The following is a 25,086-nucleotide window of genomic DNA, read 5'->3' on the forward strand; positions in this document are numbered from 1 at the left end:
AAAAGTGGCTATTGATTTATTTAAGACGTCGAATACGCTATCCCAGCAGAACCTTTATGTAACTAAGTCATGCACAGAACAACTCCAACCAATCTGAGGTTATGTATAGTGGATGGAGAGTGTGATGTTCATTTGAAACTTTGTCATCACTTGTTTTAAAACAAAATATTATGCCTAAAACATGTTCCACTATTCAAAACTATGAAAATTTGCTAGCATTCTTCAACTACGAAATTACATGTTTGACTTTGGACTTGTTTCTTTGAAAAAATTTCCTTTCCGTGTACTCACCACGAAATGCTGAGTCACCGTCATTCGCCTCGCTTTCCTTTCTTTGCAGGATAATATGCATTTCAGGTGGATTATGATGCAACAGTTTCAGTTTGCAGCACAACGTAAAACACAAAACCACAGACTATATCACAACAAATGCATAATATCACACTTCGTTACATTCAAGCCAGAACTTCACATGATACAGCGAAACGTATGAGAAACTTTCCTCACTCCACTATCACAACGCACAGCGGCTTCCCACGCTAATTGCACATTAAATCAAAATTCCACCAAGAGATGGGGCAAGCTCTGCAAATCGTGCACATGCAATAGGTCTATCTCCGTCATCACCCCTCTTTAATTTAAGACAGGAATTTCGGGGTCGGTACTGAATAAGGCAACCCATATTGGAAGTTCGCACAATCCAGTATTTATGAAGCCTGAAAAAAAAAAAACATCTGCAACTTCGGAATGAATGTAGGTCTGCTAGGATCAATTTATCACAGACTTTATGAATTTACTTGGATCCTCATTCACGTAAAATGTTCTTTATTAATCCGAAATACCGCATTCATATTTGGCTTCGCCAGTGCCTGGTACCCCACATTTTCAACATAGATTCTAATGCTTTGAACAAAGCATTACGTACTAAAAAAGCAAAATACGTAAGCCAGGCTTTTTAATTTACTTTGATCTTTCAAAACGTCCACTTTGAATTCCACTGCAATTGCTTCACATAATATGGCATTCGTTTATGAGTAGACTTATAACTTATAATTGAGCTACAGACATGGTTTGTATTTTTCAGATTTCGCATGTATTATACAGGCTTTCATTATAAGAAAAGCAAACAAAGCTAAAGAGCAAATCTCTGTCCAAAACTGAACGAGTTTTGTCGCAGAACTGAACGTAGCTAATGTCTATATAGAAAGGATATTTACTTTTATGCAACTTGAAATGTGTGGGCAGAAAATTTATGTATATCATCTCCACATATTTTAAAAAAGGTTTTTAAATTCACCGCATAAAATATGTGAACAGAAAAGTAAATGAGAGGAATACAAACGGTTTCTTTTAAGCTTTTGGTCTCCAGTCCACTATAAAATTTTACGCTACAAACAATTACAAATCAGAACTTAATTTTATAGGAAAAAACTATGAAATTATACGATTCCACGTCTTATTAATGTCTAAAACAACAAATTGTTTCAAGGGTCTTACTTTAATTTGCATTCGGATATCTCATAAAGAAATCGCCAGCTTGGCTTATAATTTAATTAATAAAAGCAAACAGTAAATGTTCTTTGCTTCTTTCTAAACCTAGGACCAAAGCTTCCTTAAAGAACGATTATATTAATATAAAACAAGGTGTATGACTGTTTCTAAAGGATGTTATAATAGTTTAATTGTGGGTGAACAAATTGACCGGAAAGTGTCCGTGGGTCTGTCAAAAGAAACACTTTCTTACCTGTAAGAGCAAACACTTATAATTAGTGAAATAACAATCATTAAAAATCTACAACACACACAGAGATTCTGTATTTAAAAATCAAAAATGTTTAGAGATGTTTCTTTAGGAGCTATTTTATGACCCCAGTTACACAAATAACAGACTTAAATCATGCCAATTCGAAGGCAAATCCACCTGTTGGTACTTGACTCAGTAAACGAGAAAATCACGATTGTGTGCCCAAAATAGCTTGTTAGTCTCATATTCCAGTGTGCCTAATCATTAAAATGCGATAGGAATTTTAAGTCTAGACTAGAATTGAGTTCCTTACGGATGCGGTTTAAACTAACGAATTAAACTCGTGAAAAATCACTAGAGGTACTTAATTCACATTTAAATTTTGTCAGAAGACGAGGAAAGCCAAACTGTTATGTTTATTATGCTATCATTACTTTTCTAATACAAAGCAAATATTCCTGTAACAATTGTAGGCCGAGCGAAAACACAAGTTCGAAAACCATTCTTCTATCTGTAAATTCAGCATATACAAACGTTTTCCTACAATAAATGAATGCAAGTGTAGGCAAGAAAGTAGCTGTATTGGTGTTTGTTAAGTTGAAGCGTTGTCGAATAAGACAATTACTTCGAGGTCGAATTTCACGCAGCCTGAATCTGAGGCTGTGTAACAACCAAATATTGGCTCATTGCTAATGATATAAAAATTATACTCCGAGGATCACAGCAGAATTTACTTTGTGCATTTGCAGTGTTCAAACAAGTGAAAGCCTTTTCATTGCAGCTGCTCTGAATTTCTGCATTAAAAGTGTAATAACTGACTTATATAAATCGGACATTTTGCAAAACGGTCTGTTTTTTGGTCACTTAACAGGAAAATTTATGTAAATAACAATGAACTGTAAAATCGACAATATTTTCTTAATTTCACAAACAGTACATGTCGGTAAAGGAACACGTTTTCGGCGTAAGGAAAGAGCACAGCAAATAAATTTTGTTGTGGAATGCTTAATGAAAACGTTCCTGAAAGTACCAGGAAGGTTGAAATGAATTACCATAGGGTTTGTAATAAAATACACGTAGTAGTATTTCAACGCTTGTTATTTTAAGAGGACGTACTCAACGCGCTGTTCTGAACAGCACGCATGCAGTCTACCGCACTTTAGCCTTCTTCTGTCTATAGTTTCAATAATCCAACATTTATACATTTATTATTGATGCAATGTTTCTGTTGTGATACTATAATTTCAGAGTTCACTAACTCCATTCTTCTCAGTCGGTCCGAAAATGAGGTCATGTCATCTAAAGAGACCGCACTATCACTGGTGTCACGTGTTATACGAGTAAAGAAATTATGATCATGCCATCTCAGATAAAAGAATGTTTACCGAGAGCTGGGGTAAGACTGGCTCAGCGCGTTGTCGAATTAGCATTCTGCCGAAGGTGACTAATTCTGGAATGTTGCGCCGTTTAGTAAGCAGAAGGCACTTCTGAAACATCAGCAAATTTCTTCTAGACTACACAGGATACTAGAATATAGTCACTGAACCCTCGCTACAGATATTACATAATGTTTATGGCTTAGTAATGTTTTCATTTTAAATTAATGCAAACGTGTGTGCACATTGTTTTTCTATGTGTTTAATAATTCTTATTTTAAGTCCCTTGTTCACAAACCCACGCAGGTCAATGTAAGTAATTCTACTACTATTAATAATAATACTCCGTGGCGTAACAGCCGTCTGAGAGCCAAAGCCGACTGGCTGGCTGCTGGCCTCACGTTCACATGCCTAAGCAGAGATGTGCTCTGTGATCACAAGAAATTTGTCTGGTCCAATGTACGAGCGATGTTTTCACGCGGACTTATTTGAATCTTTAATTCAAAGAGGGAAAGTAGGTTCAGGGTAATGACTGTAACATAGGATCACTTCTGAAGAATCCAGTGGCACTTCACGGCTAAGAGAGAAATCTGGGTAGCTTGACTGAATTTATTAAAATACTACTACGATAAAAATTCTTGACAATCTCTAACGTCAATTGTAATTTTCTTCAGATTATATACTTGTTACCTGTAAGAGTGTAAAGTTGACCCTGTGGGGTTTCCGCCTTAGTAATTTCTTTGATTGTGAATAAAATATTGTGTTATGACAGAACTTATATCTTCTATATAATTGATAATATTAACCACAATAAAATGCCTAAAATTTGTAGTGTTAGCACGTGTTGAACAAAGAGCGTGAAGATGGGAAATTCTGTCTAAACGTAAGTGAAAATAGTTTATTCATTATAACAACAACAACATTATCTCATGGAAGTGTTACAATTACCTTCCAAAATTCCATCCAACATTGATATCAGCCAAGAATCAATATAACGGATTCCTGCTTATAGAATAGACCCAATATAAATTTGTATAGTTTTACTCGTATTAGGAGTTTATTTTTCTTCGTCTGAATTCATAAACGTGCTAATGAATTTAAATCTAAAAACCACTGTTTGGGCAGATAAATTATCGTACGCTGCTTCTGCTACATACAGAAACAACAGATAGGAGTAATGCACTGGCTGTTATTGCAAACCGTACAACCGTTTTGAAATACAAGTGAACACCGAAGACATGACACTGAATTATGTGATCAATGAGGTAGCAGCAGCCCGTTCTTTTAAAATGAAGTGTACAATTTTCAAGGTTGTTGGGCCATAATATAAATGTTTCAAGTTCAACAGTGTCCACAGACACAAACAAAAACACCATTTCGGTAAAGTGTTTCCACGAAATTGCCTGGAAAACAGTTCGCTGTAGTGTGAACAGACCTTTCTCCCAGATGTGGTCGGACCGGGAATCGAGTACGTATATGCAAACACTGGGATTTAATTAGCCTAGTATCTGCGTGTTTAAAGTCTGACAAGCCTGAATCGTCAATGCCTGAGGGGATAATTCGTGAATAAACTGCATACACTATAGTGGTCGCAAACAAAACATGGTTGTATGCTGAAAATGGACTGGGGTGAAAAGTTTCTGCGAACCTTTCCCTCTATCGTACTTCTGAAGAGTACAATAACAAGGACGGTTTTACATTTTAAAACGAAATTCATCTGTTGGTTTCTTGTCATTCCATTCTTCACACACATAGATAAGCTTTCTACACCAAATATCCCTCTCCCTTTGCCTTCTTAAGCTAAAACACTCACACCTCACACTACTAAACCCTTTATCTTTCAAAACTATAGAGCGACAGGAAGATTTCCATACTTACAGCAGCTCCTTTCCTTCGTGCTCATCATTTCAAAATGAAAATCCCTTATTCCAACAGATTTACTTTAATAAATTCAATCAAGCTACCCAGATTTCTCTCTTAGCCGTGAAGTGCCACTGGATTCTTAAGAAGTGATCCTAGGTTACAGTCATTACCCTGAACCTACTTTCCCTCCTTGAATTAAAGATTCAAATAAGTCCGCGTGAAAACATCGCTTGTGCTAAGAAGTACATTGGAGCAGACAAATTTCTTGTGGTAAAAGAGCAGTTCCGTTTTCATTTAGTTTACTTTTTCCATTGAAAAGCACTGATAGATCTTAACGGATAGGGTAATGTTAGCAAATTTAAACTGGTTTCCGAAAGGAAAGAATAGGTTTATATAGAACATAACATCTGGATGTCACCCGTAATAAGACGCCTGCATTTAAGTAACACCCACATGGAATACGTTTACAAATCGTTAAATAAATTCGAGGTTATTACTTACGAAAATTCTGTAGCCCGCTCTTCGCCCATTGGCTCCCTTGTTCTCACCCTCTTCCCAATTGATCCGGCCGAGGTCGTACGATTCTCAATCTTGCGATAGGGGACAACGCGTTCAAGTCGTTACTGATATAACTCATGTGTGAGGGAAGTCTATACGTGGCGCAACACATCTTCGACTTCCGTTTACCGTTACAAATGCACACGCTGGAGGACAGCCAGCCAAAGTACAGGGAGGCAAGAAAAGAGATATACCACGAGGCTTCCTGTTCCCCCCACGCCCTTTCCATCTTCCCTTCACCACTTACTGTGTTGCACCTCAGTTTCGCAGATATTTTGCGCCCATTATACCAGATAACTTTCGAAGCCAGTAGACATAATTCCAGTCCGTGTTACAGAACGTTCCATTACGAAATGACAGGAAAATAAATACACACGAGTCGCCACTGAAATTACTTTGTCTTGCTTGAGCTCTGCCAGGTGAAATAACGTTCCCAGTTTAGAAATCTTAACAGCCTTAGCCTGTTAGGGCTGTTGTCTCTTGAAGATCCTTAGATGTCCGTGTTGTGTAAGAGATTAGTAGAAAACTGTCACTCTTAAAAGAAACCAGCGCAACCACATTCTACGTAAAAGTTCGTTCGTATTGGGCTGAATTTTGTAGTGGATTAGTTTGCATTTGCGTCGTCTTCTGGTGGTCTGGGTCTCGATTCTAGATGCATCTGAAGTCGCATAATTCGTATCATGTCCAGCAGGTGCATGTCAGAATAGTATCTTCAGATTACGACGTCCGTTATATTCATAATCGACACAATATCACACCATCGTTTCACAGCAATTAACAACACAAAATCAATAAACCCGAAAGAGAAGCTTGGGAGATTAACCTATTAACACAGTCACATAAACAGTTCACAGTCCCGTTGTTCAAAGGACTAAAATAATAATTTACGTCTTTCTGCCGAGTATGTGCGTGAAGCTGAATATAGTTCGAAATAAATTCACTTGGGTTATGGCCAACTGAAACCCCATTACAACAATACCTTGCCAATTGAAATTTTGACAAACGCGGGTTTAAAATATCAGAGTTTCTTCATTTGTAATAAGTTTTTCCAAAAGCTTCTAGGCTACCCTTTCTTAGCGTCCTTTTGTGACATATTGTTTCTGTCTAATTTTATTTTTAAATATATTACTGTCTATTTTTCATGTTTAATGAAGAAAACGGACGCTGACTCTGAAGAGTGTTAACAGCGGCCGAAGTTCCTCAAATTCACAATTTCCCTCAAGACCTTCGTGTTAGTGACGTTGCTTTTCAGCAAAGTAACCTCAGTGGCTGGTTACGGACTGCTACATTCATCTTATTATGACGCTTTGTCGTCTACAGTTCTATCAGAATACAGCATTTTATTTGATTTGCACTTCCTTCTCCCAGAAATTGATTCGTTACTACGTTATATAACGACGATGTTGAAACTGAACAGGTTACATAGCGGAAATCGCCACGAATGGCAATCGGGAAAATTCAGGCACGTGTGTGTTGAATGAAGTGTGTCCCAAGGTGCCCGTGTTTTACACGGCCCGCTTTTAAAGTAATTAAAATCATGTGTTTAGGCACATATTATCTGCATTGGTCATTTTTCTTTCTTTTGCATCACTCCAGACAGAATCCAGCCTGCAGGTACCTCACCTAGATGTATCCACTTCCAGCCAATAATAACACATGCACTTATCGGATGATACGAGAGCCATCATCTCTTAGCTGCGGGCTTTCTGCCACATTACTCTCATACCAGCAACCTGGTTTCAGTGTGTAATCACAACACACATAGAATACTTGCTGTATTTTGACTCCGACAAATGTACACACTGCAGATACCCATTATTGACTAATTCCTGGTTGTATATTCCCCGAGAGATGGCTCCATTATTCTTTAAATATACGCAGATGTCAATATCACCGTTATTTGAAGAGGGAAATTATAGTAACAATTTCTCGAACTGACACGGACAGGCAGAGCTCTTTAATGAGGGTCAGCTCAGAAGACAATGGCATTTCCGTTCAGTTTAGACATTGGTCGTTAACGCCTGCTAGGCGTAATAACCAAGACGCCAGCACAATCTGGTATCATTCAACGCATCTATCGCTGTGACAGTGCCGTATTACGATGGACTAAGCTTCTATCCACCTGATACAAGTTACTGCCTGTAAGCATTGAAAATATAACTCAGTTTGCAGTCATCAACGCATTAAATTAATGTCGTATATAGCTTACTAACGTATAAATCCGTTTAAATTTACGGCAAATCGTTTCTTTTGTATCTTAATCCCTCATTCTCTTCCTTTCTTTTCTTTATCTTTTCCGTACCTTTATAGCCATCGCTTCGTCCTGTCGTATTTCTTCTCATTCCTTCCATAACTCAGTCTCATCGACCAAAACTACTCTTTCTTGTCATTCACACTGCTTATAATTCGCATGTCACATTATATTGTCTGCATTTAATTACCATTTGTTTTCCTAACAAATTTCACAAGCACATATTACACAGTATTGGACCGACACTTTTTAACGTATAATTATGTGTATATACACGAAACACGCACATTTTAATCCTCTGTGAACTTCGAAACCACATGCGTTAATGGCGACATAATGTTGATAATTTATCCCTTTCCCCTTGAAGAAACGTATTTTAAACTCTGTATTGAGCAACATGTTTTATTTTAGTAAGTCACTTATTTTGTGTCAACTCAGCTTTCACCTGTTTCTAAGCCAAACCTGTTTCCTAGTCGTCGTCACAAAACGTGTCATATTGCTGTGCTTGCTTCAAACCAAGTTCAAACAAGTATCCACCCACGCACCAATTTATTTCCCATTCAATCTACTTGCTAATTCGAGAAGCACGTTTATAGTATTGGGACGTAGTACACAATCTATTCGGACACGTGCTCTGGCGAGAAGTTCAACAAACAAACCAATAATGTCACTGCAAATAGGCGGTCAAATCTCTGGCAACAGTAGCAGAAAGGTCAATATGGATCCCATTCAAACAGTTCAACTATTGTGCATGCCACCAGCTACAGCCCCAGCGATTTACCTGCTATCGACCTACAGACACTGCATACATAACCTCACAAAACAGCCATCTTGAGCTGCTATAGTACAGGATAATATCTCAACCAGGAGCGTCTATTTATGCAGTGCAATCGCCGACAAGACACCTCTAGCGAAAGGGCTGAAATACATCAATGTAGAATGTGCATTCAGAAAGGAAGTTGTGGTCCTCTGTTACTAAAGATCCCCCCCACCCCAGCATTTATAAATTGGTGTCTCTACCACCACACACGCGAGCACAATTCTCCCATACAAGTCTCAAATCTCCTCGATCTTCAGTCGCCGTGACAGGTGCTCTGAAAGTTTTATACTGCTCTTTTGCCTTGAATTTTGATCTCCACTGTTAAGATATCGGTGCATGCGTGTGGTGTTCTCTCTTAACAGGTTTGACTTCTGAATTTGCAAAGAAAAAAGATCGAACATGGGTCACTGTTACACCATCGACATTCAATCCTACAACATTACAACTTGTCTGTGAAAAAACTTATGATATTAAACCAACGCTGTTTTTACAATAAAATAAACAAAATAGCCGGGGTCATTATCTAATTTGCTTCGTTTGTTATGTGATCAGTCATTAGTCAGTTCATTCAATTTGTCAAAAAAATTAATGTGCTGGGGTGTTAAAACGTGGTTGTACTATGTAAACAAAATAAATCTCTACTTGTTATCAAACAAGCAAAGTTCACTTGAATCCAGGACCGTGTTTTATAAATTTGTTGACGTGGTGCTGTAATTCAAATTTAAAATTAATATTAAGGGTGTAAAATACACAATTTTCATTTACAATTAGACCTACTACATAAACGTGTGTGACAGAAGCATTTACTGTCAGTAAATCGTTTTACAGTTAATACGCCACTTCTGTTTATTTCACTACAATCTCAAAGTGCATGTAACAAATATATGGATAGCCGATTATCTTTATGCAACTAATTATGTTAGTACTGCTGATGCACATCCAATTAATACGTGTTTATATAGAGTGTCATGTTACAGCATTACGCCTATATACTGTCGTTTAATTAACGAACTCATCACACTGTTAACAGAGTTTTGTTTTAAACCTGCGTTGTTGTATGTGGTACATGTAGCCTAATAAGCGTTGGCCATACCTGCTTTCAGATATCCCAGGGCTGGCTACTGCAGTGGTATAACCTATTATTCATACTAATTTCGTTCATTACTGTAGTTACAGAATATCACGGTATATTTGACACTATAATTGCCGCTCCCTACTCGTGAGAAACAAGAAAGTGAATAGTTGGTGGTTGGGAAGGGCAACGATATATGCACATTCTCAGTCCGAAACATGTCTTTGTCTTCTGACTAATTTTCATTGGACGCAACCCACACTGTGGCAGTGCGGTGGTTAGGAAATTCCCCTCGCAGTCTGTCCGGGTCTGCTTAATATCACTAAGTGGTTTTAATATGTTCCAGTCAGATGCATTCTTCGATGCAGTGAACATTTTATGTAATAAACAGAAGCATTTGTAGAGGAATTGGAGTTAATTACCATTGTTAATTGGTCAGAATAACCTATCTACTAATTAATGTTGTCAATATATTTTAACGATGTTCCACATGAAATGTATCTTGTAAGTTGCATGTCTGTTTTATTGGTTGGTGGTATAGTACCTTGATTATCGTTAGTTGCCTCAGCTCTCTTTAATGTATGTTTATATTACAATTGCTACTAGTACAATATCACTAGAAATTTGTAATTGTATACTGCCTGGAATTAGACCTCAAAATGGTGAAAAGGGTAAGATTTATTTCTGACGATTTGTGACGATGATGTAAGATATTGTAGATGCGTCATATTGTGATTATATAGTATTAAAAATACATTAAAAAATTAGCCGTCAATCACAAATATAATATTATTAAAAGATTAAAATATCATTTAACGTTCCCTATCGAGTACTCGATTTACATGTGGAACTTACACGACTAGTTTCGGCTATAATTTAGCCATCAACGGGTGTTATGTATTTAAACTTATCACTGAATTACTGATTTTTACTGTTTTTTATGATTTATAGTCTTCATTTTCTTATGATGTTCTTGTCCTTTATATTGTTTCTTCATTCGTTGTATTATCACAGGTCACTATTATGTTTGTATTTCGTATTTCGTAGTGACGTCAATATTTTGTGTATGGACTGTGAAGTAATGATGTAATGTTAAAATAACGAAATTTCTGGACATCATCCACAAAGACGATTGATAATGTCTAGAAAGTTCGTTGTTTTAGAACAATATATACGTATTTTCATAAAAATGCATGATTATTTGAACGTAAATTTTTGTTGACATTTAGGAGAAATCAGGGAACATATTTACTAGAATTATATACGTGTAAACGACCCTGAAAAAGTACAAACAGCAAACATAAGTTAAGACATTAAAATTCCATCAAAAATCCTTGTTCACACTTTCAAAACATGCACGCTATATTAAGATTCATAATGCCATAAGACTAATCAACTGACGAAATTCCATGCTACGGAAATGGTACCTTCGAGACGAGAGAAAAAACTGAACAAGTTTGTCAACTGATTTTTATCCCTTTCATGTAAACAGTCAGTGAACGTCTTTAGTACCATCTTACCATAATTTAATACAAGTGGCTTAAAAATCTATGTTCCTAACATTTTTGCTAATCGAGATGTGATCAACTACATATTTTCACTTAAGTAACGACCCCCATATTTGCCTTGAATTTCAGAGCGATTTAATGTTGTGTACACAAAAATATTGAAGTGTGTTAATAAACTTAATGGTCAACAATTCTGAATGAAGTGGTTCTGTCTGTGACTGCTACAAAACGTACACATGCCGCACACACGCGATAGAGAAATTACGTATCATCACAACTGTCGCTTTTACAACGTTCTGAAAGAATTGTAGATAGGCCTGCAGGATAAATTGGAGAGAACACATTGAATGAGTGGGCTTCGACAGGATTAACATGTCAGACCACAGGAACGACACGCTAAGGAGACCCTACAAAAGGGTGAAAGATTATGTTCGCGAGTTATAAACTCAAGAAGTACAGTACGTTTCTTCATAACTATTTGAACTGCAGAAGGGAAGAAAGAAGGGTTACGAGCTAGGTTTCTTTTAACTAGACACTTGTGTAAAGTTCATCGATTAAGCAAATAATATGCAGACGATCAAGTTCGGCGACGAAACTTCGTTCCTTAAACTGATTAAATATACACATTTACGGGTATTACTATGGTATAACAAAGCGACGTAAATTATGTGGACTTAACAAACGTTAAACACAGGTTAAAACATAAATATGAGATTCGTGATTTATAAAATTCTCTTGAATTCTTAGAGCAAAGACATTTTGAATCGTACAAATATTGTGTACAGAGAATAATAAATACGGATATACAGAATTTTGTTTTCAGAAGCCCCTCGGAATGACAGCAACTTCGTCATAGACATGGTTTTTCCGATAATATAATAATCTGCGCGAAGGACAGCTACCAAAAATAAGCTCTGATTTCAGCGACGATATAAAAATTTGAGTATTGGCATCAAAGGACACGGTGGCCTTGTAGTCATGTAATCCTTAGCTTTCAAGAGTGTTAGGACGCTAGATACCTGTTCCTACTCCAAAACTGCAAAAATCTTACTCTTTTAATATTGTATCTGTAGTTTGACAATTACTTGCTATCTTTGGCAACTTTGTGTGCACTCATTTCTTTAGGCCCTATTTAGTCTTTCGTTATTGCCAACAAAAAGCCACAGATAAATAAATGAGGTAAGATGGATGCTTACGAAGGATAGACAGTGAGGTATCAAGACATCGTGACATATTACAGCCATGAGAGAACTGCTAGGATTAGCTGGTCGCTCAAACACAGTAGAGGTAAGCCAAAACATTCAGCAAATAAGCAGAAGAACATCCAAGAATACCAACTGTGACAGCAGAATGTGTCCACCGTGAAGTTTTCGTATTTTGTGTCTGTTAACCTGGCTCTCGTTTCGGAATACTCAGGAGTGTTCTGGACCTAATAGCTTCCGTACGTGTGTGCGTGAACAGGGCAAGGGGTGTCTTCTCACGCCCGAGAGTGAGAGAGAAAAAAAGGGCAACTACCATGTGGCATTGAGAGATTATCTCTGCGATTCACCTGACGTGCCCTCAGAGGGTCATCTGACTCTATTCTCACAGACACACTAACGGTTTTATTTAAACTCCTACTTCTGCATTGCTGAGAAATGACTTGGAAGCGTTATACGATCGTGTGTGTGCTAACTTGGCTTCCTGGAATTTAAATTGAGGTCTATCAGAAACACTGCACTGACTACTTTGCTTACTAAATGTTGGAACCGTGAATACAGCAGAAAATGAATTACTTCATGATGGAGCATATGGTGAGACAATTTAGAATTGAATAAGATGTGTCCCTGTTCATTTTCATAATTTTAACTGCGAAGATAGCGTGTTTCATACAGTCTATAAAGTTTCCCGAATGACAATTTTTCATGATGTCATATCCACGGTATATCACAGTATCAACGGATAAGAAAGAGTGACATACCAACATTTCGGAGTAACCTGCTCACTTTGAGTAAAATTAGAGCCTTGTGAATATGATAACAACGCATCCTCTTTGTGTGGGCTAATTAATTTTGTGTAAGAAGACACAATCATTCCGATGCAAATAAAGTATGTGAACAGTTAACTGAATGTACAAAGACAGCAGTAAAATATTATTCATACTGCTAAATGAGATTCTGTGTTCAAATGTAGATATAAAATATTTTTATATATATTTACGTACTCTCCCCTTAATTAATCATCACCGTCACAAAATTCTAACTGCTCATTATCAACCATTTCGTTGAAAAAAGAGTGGCCTACTCGAATACCCCTCTTTTTTATAATCGGGAATTTCAAATGAATGCGTTGTGGCAGCCCCACGCATTAAATTGTCCGTGCTATAAATAACCTATTTTACATTGCTTTTATCGAATGCAATCGTATGTCGGACCAGCCAGTGTGGAATGTCATTATCATGCTTCCAATTTCGAATATTACTCTTGGCCTTTACACAAATTAGTGCTTATTAAATGAACATCACTAGCAATAATACACCTAGTTTGCTTCTTTACTGGTAATCCCAACTCATCTGTACGGTAGAAGCAAATGTCAATAACGGCACTGTAATTAATAACAACTTTAATTAATTTCCATCTATATTTTTCACAAAGCACAATAAATGTACGTACACGAAAGGTTCCGTCGGTATATCCGTATTTCCAACCTTCGAAACTATTGACCGACATTCGACTACATTTCATATTGAGCGACCACATTAATGATGTACAAATTTGATTTTGATTTCTTTCGATTTCTGTGAACTCCGACGTACATAAAGCTGAACGGAAATAGTTTCCGAATCTATGTAATTTAAAGATTATATAGTTGTCAGCTACGTAACGTACTATTGACGTTTATTCATTTTTGAACAAACTACGTAATTAAAGCAAATCTGAAAATATAAATACTACTGAAAAACAACGACATTTCATTGCATACGCAATGTTTACTTAAGTTTTAAAGATTATATTATGTTTGTGGATAAAAAACAAAACTGTTCCGCCACACGCCATGTAGACATTCTTAACCTCGACACTACACAGGGGTGAGCGGTCAGCGTCACGACCGGCCACGCTATATTCCAGGAAAAAGACCCTGGTACCCATTGGACAGGAGGCTGGGTGGGCCCCAGAGCCAGTCTTGATACAAAGAATAGAGAAAAATCATCTGTCCCTGTCATGGATCTAATCTCCGTAGCCAGGTACTATATTGAGTGAGCTGTGCCGCGTAGCTAAAAAGGATTTACCGGTAGTAATGCAAAGGCAAATAATATAAATAGTTCATTTTGCTATTTCGACAGTTTTTTTACACTGTATACGCGTAAACGTGTGCAAAATAAAACGAAATGAACTTATTTGTTTCAGTGAAACTTATCTGTTTCAACACATTTTGCTTATCGCACCGCTAATTCTGTTCATATTGACACAAAAGGAGAAAGAATTTAACACCCATATAACGCACAGTTACCATTATCCGTGAAGCTAGATGTGCATAACATAATCAATGTACCACAGCCACATAATTTGCTATTGGAATGGATTCACATGCAAGGATATTTGAAAGGGTTAATCAGTACTGGGTCTACACAGTTTTGCATCGCGTCATGATGAATCATGGCAAATCCAGATTTAATTTAGGCCGTAACGTTTTCCAGCACACAGAATGATACGATACAAGATTGTACTAGGGCCACATCCGGTTGCGGATCGCGGATTGTGGTGTAATAGAACCTGTATTACAATTTGTATTTACTCAATTACTCCTGTTAAATTATATCATGATTCACTTCAACTACTTTGGGCTGAAGTTTCATTTGCTTTTACAAACATGCATTCGCCATGTCTGCAGCTGTGCGTATGAAGAATAAATTTGCATCAAAACGTACCTACAAAGTTTAAACTTTGTTTCTCCGTAACGAATAATTACAATTCAAATAACTTTGCTAACACACTGTAGTACTCAAGCCATTTGTTTATAATTTGTTTTCGCCCGATTTTGTAGATACCAATAAATGGAGGTCTACATCTACGAGCAGCGGATACATCCAAAAGTACATTCGATCATCCTAAGCCCAGAAAAGGTCATAAGAGCGTTCCAGTTAAGTTTGGGGTCAAAGTTGGACCGGGCAGGCACACAATTTCAAATATCGTCATGAAATTATGCAAGGCAAAATCCAAATTGTGATGTCAATGTTTAGGATGAGATTATAAAAAAATGGTCCAATTTCAGGACAAAGACATTGAACACATCGTAATAAAAATGGCTTGAGACGATGATTTGAATGGTATTTGAATAATGCTTTCATGTCTCATCATTAATATTAACTAATTAATTAAACTTAGTAGATGAATTTTGGTCACTCTGTATGTGCTACAACGTCAACGTATTCTTGTTTCTCATTTTGCTGCTAACACTTTTATGTAGTGTCTAATTATGCATTCATCAAGAAACATGAAGTTGATAACATTTACAAGCCTAATAGATGATTTACCCTAATGTTAATTTGATGGATTATATTACTTTTCAGATTTAGGTAATTTAAAGGCACAGTACAGTATCATTGAAACCCTTAATGACTTTTACTCAAAGTACGTCTACAGAACTTGGCACCAGATTATTATATCTGCTTGGCTGCTAGGCATTTTGCTGACTCAATGAAGCATTTTTCATTTCTCTACACCGTCTCTTGAGATATGATGAGATGATTAAAAAGAAAAAAGCGTGCATCAAAACTTCTTCAATTATCTGATCCCATTTTACAAACGAGAAATCGAGGTAGTCAAGCAAGGAATTTAAAAAGTTTTACAATATAGATACACGTAGTTTATATTACGTTGGACATATAGTCCGAACACTTCTAGTCAAAATATAAGAATTTCAGAAAGGAACTCATGAACCCGCTTTGCCTTTCGAAGAATGACCAAGTCTATACTTGGATAAACAAAATAATAACAAATAACATTTTTAAGACATGCACGGTGTATTAAGTTCAAGGTCAACCCTATGATCTATATAGCCCTGAGGCTATATTTTAATTTGCATGTATTTAACGTCAATCCTTTTTAAGCTATTGACTGAAAGTAGTAACAGTATAATAAAACACTGCCTATTGTCATTGTGCGAGTCTGTCTTCTATTTGAAATGAGCAGAAAGGTCTTGCCATTATCGATCACGTAATCTAATTACCCTTCAGGCTTTAAAGTTTTGAAGCGCAGTGTTTATACAAATAATATTTAAAAACTCAGTTCACGGCTCACATACGACACAATGCGTCTCCGTTACTAAGATCAATTAACTCATGATGTTTATCATCGAAGTATATTCTGGAAATCATAAGAGACTCCTAAATAAACTGCGTGCGTAAAATAGAGAGTCTTGAATGGTAGTTTAGCTGTTTTAAAAGGTTAAATATGAACACAACAGTCGCAAACGTTTCCTCAATAATCCAGCCATTACGGCATCCTAGACAGGAAAAAGCAACATTTTTTGGTGTAGTATTTTCTCCAAACCTTATGTGTTTCATTTATTATATTTTATCACCTGGAATGGCGCCTTGCAAAGTATGTGGAAAGAAGTTATCGTGGTCTCTTTAAGGTGATATTCCAATATGTTTCTTGCGGTATGAGGAAAAGAAACAATCACAGAATAATCAATATTCGGTTCTAAGACCAAGCCTCGTGCCTCCCGAATAGAAACAACGGAAGAGCGTATTTCGGCAAAATAATTACCGCCATGCCAGTAAATGAACAGTGTCACAAACTCATTCTATGAAACAAGGTCCTCACTTAGAATCTAATAGTCCGTAAACTACTCAAGTAATTCCGCTTTTACGGAACACGAAGGTTTATAATCGTGCTCAAAGTAGCCAGCTACTAAACCCTACAGTGATTCAGATGAATCCAGTCCAAACCGTCAAACATCATTCCCCTTAATGCACATACTGTGTAAATATTATGCTCAAATCTACAATGGTGCCTTTCCTTTAAGTTATCAGACCACAATTCTGTATGAATCTAACAACTCTTCCACGCGTGTTAGATGCCCCGCCTAATTATTCCTCATGTATATATTAAATCTTGTCCGTCTAATCACAATAATTCTTATTAAATATTAAAATATTATAATAATTAACATTTTAAAATATTTAAAATATTAAATGATGTTCTTTATCGAAATATTCGATTTATATTAGACCATCATTTTTCATGTTTCACGACATGTTTCAGTTTCTAAACGAACCATCCTCAGGTGTATATAATTATATAAAGCTTCAAAACGATAAATAATTCAAATACAATTTTCATACATTATGCTAGCGTACATTTTTATCAGATTTTTACCAGATGTCAAATGATGTTCTTTTTCAGATTTTTATTCCATTTTTAATAACATACTCGATGTTGTTCTGTATATATACATCATGCTCAATGTGACTTTAGTGTGGGTGAACGTTTTGTTGTTTTTGTATCAGTCTGTAATGTAAATACAACATAAAGGTTAAATGAATATTAGTAAAATAGAAAACAAAGTAATATATACTTATATATATATAATATGTACTTCATCGCCCTAATAATATTTCGCGGAGATTATAAATTTTAAATCTGTGTTCATGCAATTTTTTTCAGCCTCCGTCACTTTATCTCTCGAAAGTCGAAACACTCTCCTCAGCACCTCTTCTCAAACAATCTGTGTTCTTCCCTTAGCATCAGAACATCTCACAGAAGTAAGAGTAAAATGATAGCTTTTGTGTTTCAATCTCCTCATACAGGATTTACAAACGGTTTGAATTCGTTACCGCCACACAGCCTACCGACGGAGATTAATTTGCATATTATCACATGACTCGACCGGCATTCACAGTTTCCAGGGTCTCTCTGTAACAGTGCAAAGCTTCATGTGATCCCAAAGTCGCGCCACATGCAGGTTAGAATTGTGTACTTAATCTGGATTTCAATAACGTATCACTCTGCAGACTACATATTTTGCTTAAATAATACTTGTGCATTCAAATAGGGCCAACTGCCTATAATTGTAACCCAACTCAGAAAACTTTAAAATTGTAATTAACATTTTCGTTCAGAATCTTATAGTTGAAACTGTTATTTAAGGAAAATATAAAGACATGTCTAATTTTTTACAGAATGTAGTGAGTGATGGAAAGCGAACGACGTGACTGGGAAACGGTGCCAGAATTTTTGTTCACCGCCTCCTCGAAAACTGCCGCGGGGCTTCCCCGTATTTCTATGAAGAATGGTTCAGGAGGAATCTTCTAACTTCTAAGTACATTAGTCGAGTGATTTTTGAGTTTTATAAAACGTCAGGTGGGCCTGTGTCTACATAGAAAATCTTAAGGAACCACGGGCTCAAAATTAAACAAAGACGTACTACAAGTAACGGAAGGCTTCTAATGAAACATTTCGTAATACATTCAATATACAAATAAAATGCAATGTAATACTGAAATAAGTGTTCCTTATTTCAAAGCAAAAAGCAGACAGCTGAGCGTCGCTACACATAGTGCAGCCAATCACTTCAACAAAACACTGCAAAGCTGCTGGCGGTCACTTTGAATAACTTTCGTAATATTTTTCATTATTAAACGAAACTTATTTCAGTTTCACATTGAAATTGAGATTTTTTCATGAAACCCTCATATGCTACCTGGCTGGCCTTGTATTATTTCAAAATTATTTTAATTCCCTGATATTTCCAGATCCGAAACAAATTAATAAAGCATTTCTACTGAAAATTACATGATTAGGCTTATTATATTTTATTTTATTTGCGCTATATTTATCGGCGCTGTCAACAGTTCACATTGTAGAGTGTGGAAAAAGAATACGATTAATAGGTAATGGATCGATCATACCTTCATTTATTTGGAAAGACCACAGAATAAAAAATAGAAAACTTTGTCATTGCAGCCAATCTCCGGTTTTAGATTTTGAATCCAGGATCTACCGTAAACGAAGCTGGAATGCTAACCGCTCTGTCGCGACCTTCCGACAGTCCGGAAAGCTATCATCCCGAGATGAGGGGAATATTTCGTCTAAAGAGAGAGAACGTTAGAGGAAAGTGACGGAATGATAAGCTTTGAAAATTGAACTTTTCAGCAGGTATTAGGAATATGAAAACAACAAGGATTGGATGGGTAAAATTTTTAACGCGAATTATTTAAACAAGAAACGTACATATAATTTTAATTGAATAACCTGAACAGATCTGCACACAGAAAGGATGATGATATTAAAAATATCTTAAAGAATTAGTGTGGTGGCGTGTTTGTTTTCAACATTGCTTGAAAATAACTACATACAGTAATCAGAGTACGTAAAGTATTGCACGCTAAAATGTGTAACAACCTTTCCAATCCCAACCTACACTCAGACAGAGAATTAGCACGAAGTTATTTATTCTAACGAAATAGATAAATTTATAAGATAAAAACTTCCCGAAATAACTTAAATTCAGTCAAATGCAGGAAAGTAACAGTTGAGTGAAATGTGAAATAAAACTGGTATCGTATATTCAAATGCACATCAAACTTCAACTATCTTGAATACAATGTAGCATGTCATCAAGTTAAATGTATGCACATATATTTTAATTTACTAAGTGTATTTTTTGTAGACAGTAAAGGAAACCCTGATAAAGAAATTCAAAAAAAAACAGCTCTTTGTAACAGCTTAAACATTTCTTAGTTCTCTGAATAAAATAATCGTTGATGCTGTGGGAATTAGATTCGTCAAGACTATATAATAAATATAAAGAACTCAAATATACTGTAAGCTTTTCCGTATTATACAAATGGCAATTACAGACCGAAACAATGAAGGGTTTCTAAATTCCGAAACAGTTCTATTAATACAACCAAGACAAGAGTTATTCTGGACAACCCAGATAATAATGCACACTCCAATATAGAAACGTGAAACTACCTTAAGAAGTAATCAATAAGATACAGAGAGTTGGAACGGCGGTGGGAAATCCACGATTTGTCCTATAATAAAAGAAATTCTTTGTTCAAAGTTGTATTGCGAATGACAGTTCAACTTATGTTGCAACTGTAACACTTTGACTAACGTAAAAATGCTGATACAAGATTTGGAATGATAGAAGACTGCAGGGCTGGAGCATCAAATCCCTTATTTCAAAATAAATACTGAAAATGGACGCCCACAGCACGTGGCTTGAAGTCAGCTTTGCGGATGTGCCTTGTGTGTGTCCACTAACACGTCCAATGTACGCCTGTTCCATGCACTGCCCTTAAAAGACGCCGCGGAGGGATTGCTTTTAGTTTGCAGAGTATTTCCAGTCCACTTGTTACTCCCATTGGTAGAGCTACAGCAGCATTTCTTCAGTTCCCTCATGGATACGACAGTGCACAACGAGAGAGGGACGGAGTAAGAAAAAAAAGACCTATTCCTACTGAAGCGATTTCAAATTCAATAACACGCTTTTCTTTAAGTTTCTGCCCTCCTTCCCTCCTCAGTACCATCTAACTCTCTTTCGTTTTCTTAATAGAATTTCTATTCCATTTTTTTAATTGCAGGGCATCAAAACTCTTGCAATCGTCTGATTTTCCTCATAGCTCTATCCAGCGCCTATCATACAAACAGGAAGGAATCTAGACTAATTTTACCGGTGCAGTGTTTTGTTACGAAAAGAGGCAGTGGAATTTCTTACGATTGGAAATTTTCAGATTTAGATTTACGTGCAGATACCTTGAATAATTATTAAATAATGACCATAATTTCAACTCTATAATATTATAAGATGGTAAAGTTGCGTCATATTGTGATATAATAAGTATTTTAAATGTTGAAATGTTAATTATTGTAATATTTTAATATTTAATAAGAATTATTGTGATTAGACGGACAAGATTTAATATATACTTAATATATATCTATAATATTATTTCACGGTGTACAAAACAAGAAGTTTTTCAGTATTCTGCATAAGTAATGTATGTTCATTTTAATTTTGCACAGGCTGTGTGTACAGTGCTATGTACTCACAAATTCAGTGGCTAATACTATAATTTCAAACTATAAATGCACAGTACTGTTATATAAGTGTGGGACATTAGGTCTTAAAATTTAGTAAATGTGAATGCATACAGCCAAAAGGGCAAACACTTAAGATACGAAGAGTCTTTATCTGCACCTGTATAGCATACCTTACGACAGGTCCCTGAAATGATGACCCTTGAGCAACAACCAGTCTATCCAGTGGCCCTTTTAAATGATATTCAAACTATACCACTCTATAGGGAATCATTGCCTACTTGCTTGGTCATGTTCCAACTCTCAGCTACGTTAATCATATTGTATTGTCTAGTCAGTTAAAATACGCACTAAATTGTTCTATGTCCTCGTAATGTTGTAATTCTATAGACGCAAAACCAATATAATGATATACTACAGTATGGATTTGTCAGAAATTGGATGGGCTTATGAACTGACATGTTGAGTGAACATAAAGTTGAAGTCACTGTGATCAATTTATTAGACAGTGTGCAATATCAATATAATGAACAATCCAATAGTTTCACACAACGATGTCGTTGCTAATTATGTGGCATGCGCTCTGTGTGAAAACCGACTACTGAATAAATTTCATACATTTTGTGTAAACTACTGTTTCTGCTAAGAGCTGTTCGTAATGTTAGTTCCGCAGTTACGAACACAAACAAACTGTTAACTACAGAATATAAATTTAGACCTATATATTTCTATAATTTATATAAATTTGCTTAATTTTCAAAGTTAACTTAATAATAAAATACCTTGTTTAATTCCCTTCAACATAATCAAATCTGATATAGACAAAACAGTTTCAAGAATAGCTTTAAGTAAAAGTAATTATTTTACATAATGCATCTTTCAACATTCAGGCATGCCTTCAGATATTCAATTAACACAAGTTGTCCTTTTGCTAAGTTTATACATTGCATTGATTTATATGTAAATGCTTTCGTAAAACTGCTTATTTACATACCTACACGCCGCTCTTTAATCCCATAGGATTATTCGGTGCGGTAAAGTAGGTGATTAATACGTAGAATGATTAATACTGAAATTACCTTCCTTTTTAAACAGAAATAGTTGAGCACGAAATAGGCGTGGGCCAAGTTACTTTATCCAGTTATTACGAATATCATTCTCAAAAACACATAATTAGTTCCAGGTAACACACCGACCTGCTACCTCGTCAGAGAGCAGGAAAAATTAAAAAAAATATTATTTACGTAAGACACGAGTATTTTTTCATTATCAGTTAAATGTCATTAAAGAAAGGAATCACAGCTGCAGCGCTAAACGTAAGCTGTGTTTCTCTCTAAGAATAAAAGTTATTTATCTGATGTCAGTAAGAACTTTTTTTTCATAGATTAAATTCAGAAACTGGCAAAAAGTAATATAAGAAATTTAGCTTTGTGGAAGGAAGTCATACGCCTAATGTTGCTCCACTGAATCCACATAGGGTTACTACAGTGTAATATTTAAAGTGAAACCCATCAACAATCATCTGCAGTAGAAAAATTGACTCATAAGCAGGCCATCTCGCTCAAAAGCTGTGCAAGTGCAAATATATGGTGTGTCCATGCGTGTTGATTCTCTAACATTACTTCGGATCGAAATCTTTTTCTTCTTTTGGGGAAGCATTTGTCCATTCGGATCACGATAAAGTAACGAACAACACGGTCGTTTGGTGTGTGAAGGTTTCATGTGTAGTAGACAAAAGTTGCGGTCTAAATTGAGCAACTTAAAGTATTAAGAATCCGCGTATAGAGGCCTACTTCAAATGAGTTTCATCAACTCCTTTTGGTAAATGGAGTAATTATAGTATGACAGAGACCAAATTCTTCACATTCTTTCTTCCATTATCAAACACGAATACAAGCACACGCATATATATGCACGCAGACACAAATGCACACATAATATGTTAGAAATAATAACAAATTATACTTCAGTAAAATTCATTTACTGATTTCAAGATTTGTCATTAAAAGATGACTGATAACATGAAATTAAACGAATCATGAGCCATTCTTCCATTAATTCTCTCGTTTCTTCCTAGTTACAAGAACTGTGCACGTTAAAATTAGTGTCGGAGAGTTAAACTATTTACCAAGGGGCATTTAAAGACATAGTATGTTACTATGGTACACTTTTAATTATTCACAGTTCCTCTATAAACCTCCATAACTTTAAAAAAATCCACAACAATAAAACAAAACATTGCTTATCTAAATGTAAAATTACATCACTAAATTATCGTAGATGTCCTACGAACATATTCGTTTTAATTTGTGAATTCCTAAACAGATTTAAAACAACCACGTTTGCTTATTTGTACATCCCGTTTTTTCTGCTCTCTCCGTCATTAAAATGAACTTGACTGTGTACAACGGACGATATTTTCTAGGGAATTATAAATAAACTGCAATCTGAGCCAAACAAGCAACATCGCTTCAGTCTCCAGGGCACTGAAAGTGCACTAGTAAGAATAGGCCTCTGAGCCGTTGCTTTCAACTCCAGAGTTGGATTATTTCACCTCTCTGCCAAAAGGTGCACTGTTATACAGAAAATGTACTTCTGCTTTGAGAAAGTTGTTCCTTCATCTGCAACAGTACCCAAGCTCTCACATGACTTCCAGTGTAACAAAAGCCTCTAAGACTCAGTTCAAGATTTTCTGAAATGCAGATAAAGCTATTCCTGTTTCCAAGTACTGAAGCCATGAAGGCTTATAACGAACATAACGTGGAGGTAAAGCTCCAGAGATTCTCAGATCTCATTTTTTTTACCTCTCCCTCCAAAAGGAAACTTCTGCACTCACTAAACAGAATGCTAAGGGCTCTAGAGTCGATTTTAACTTGGGGATGAAGGAAAAATCTCAACTAAAATTGCGTAGGGTCTATATCAAAGCCTGGTTATCAAGAAATCTCACACAAAAATTCGAAATACATATACAATTTCATGCGTAAAATTTGAAGGAACGCGGCCAATCGGGAAACAGGCTCAGATGGGACGACAATATTAAAATGGATCTTAATTAACATGTAGAATATAGACTGACTTTATCCATCACAAGGCAACACCTATGAAAGGACTTCATAAACACAATGATGCTGTACCTTTGAGTTCCATTGAAGGTGTAGCACATTTTGAATATAAAAGTGACTGTTATGTTTTTAAGGACATCTACAGCGGGAGGATTATGTAAGGTAGTCATTTGCGATTCAGATATCAAATATGAAATACGAGTGCCACAACGTTGTTCCTTAATTACAAAATCTATCCTATCCTGAACCGGTGAGTCCTACTCTTACGACGCATTTTAATACAAGTTTCAAGTTTCGAACACTTTCTAATTAATTCCTCCCTTTTAATATAGATCAAAGTTTCGAAAACTGTAGTAAATTTAACAAAAGGACAAGATAAGGGGTTCGTGACACAAACAAAAGAGGTTCAGATTTTAACAAAGTCACATCGTTCTGGTTGAAGCAAAAACAACGAAGGGAAGAAACGTTTGGGGCGCCGCGTCTGCAAAAGCTATCAATTTAGGATTGTTATCGTGTTCACACGTATATCGACTCCAACTTGTGACATACTATCAGCGCCTTCAAGTGAAAGGAAACCTCACAACAGCGTTGACAATTGTCTAGGGAAACTACTTTTTGTAGTCGAAGCTTTATGATATAGAAGGCAGTGACACGATAAAGTCCAGAATCTTAACTCACAATCAGTAAATGATAGTTTTGTAAGCCACTTCTCTTAAATTTTCTCCTTCACGGAGCTGTATTTCCATTCTCCGATAAGTCTTCAAAGCGTGGTGCTAAATAAGTACAGGAAAAACTTAT

The 25,086-nt window shown here is 36.0% G+C and overlaps 1 protein-coding gene across 4 annotated transcripts in view; it reads right to left on the minus strand.

Moving 5' to 3' along the window:
* The window catches only part of LOC110827962 (neural cell adhesion molecule 1), a 428,987-nt gene that overhangs the window by 378,882 nt on the left and 25,019 nt on the right, over nt 1-25,086 (minus strand). The window contains exon 1 of one of the 4 annotated variants that reach the window (XM_087358314.1): nt 292-520. The exons of the other annotated variants lie outside the window; for them this stretch is intronic. Within the exon in view, the coding sequence (XP_087214440.1) occupies nt 292-352 (61 nt within the window). The 5' untranslated portion in view covers nt 353-520. Of the gene's footprint in view, nt 1-291; nt 521-25,086 lie in introns of those variants that run through there. 4 annotated transcript variants of the gene reach the window in all.

Source organism: Zootermopsis nevadensis, unplaced genomic scaffold (genome assembly GCF_977971745.1).
Source record: "Zootermopsis nevadensis isolate Lab colony 2312 unplaced genomic scaffold, Znev_1.0 Znev_ptg000029l, whole genome shotgun sequence".
In the NCBI taxonomy this organism is placed as follows: domain Eukaryota; kingdom Metazoa; phylum Arthropoda; class Insecta; order Blattodea; family Termopsidae; genus Zootermopsis; species Zootermopsis nevadensis.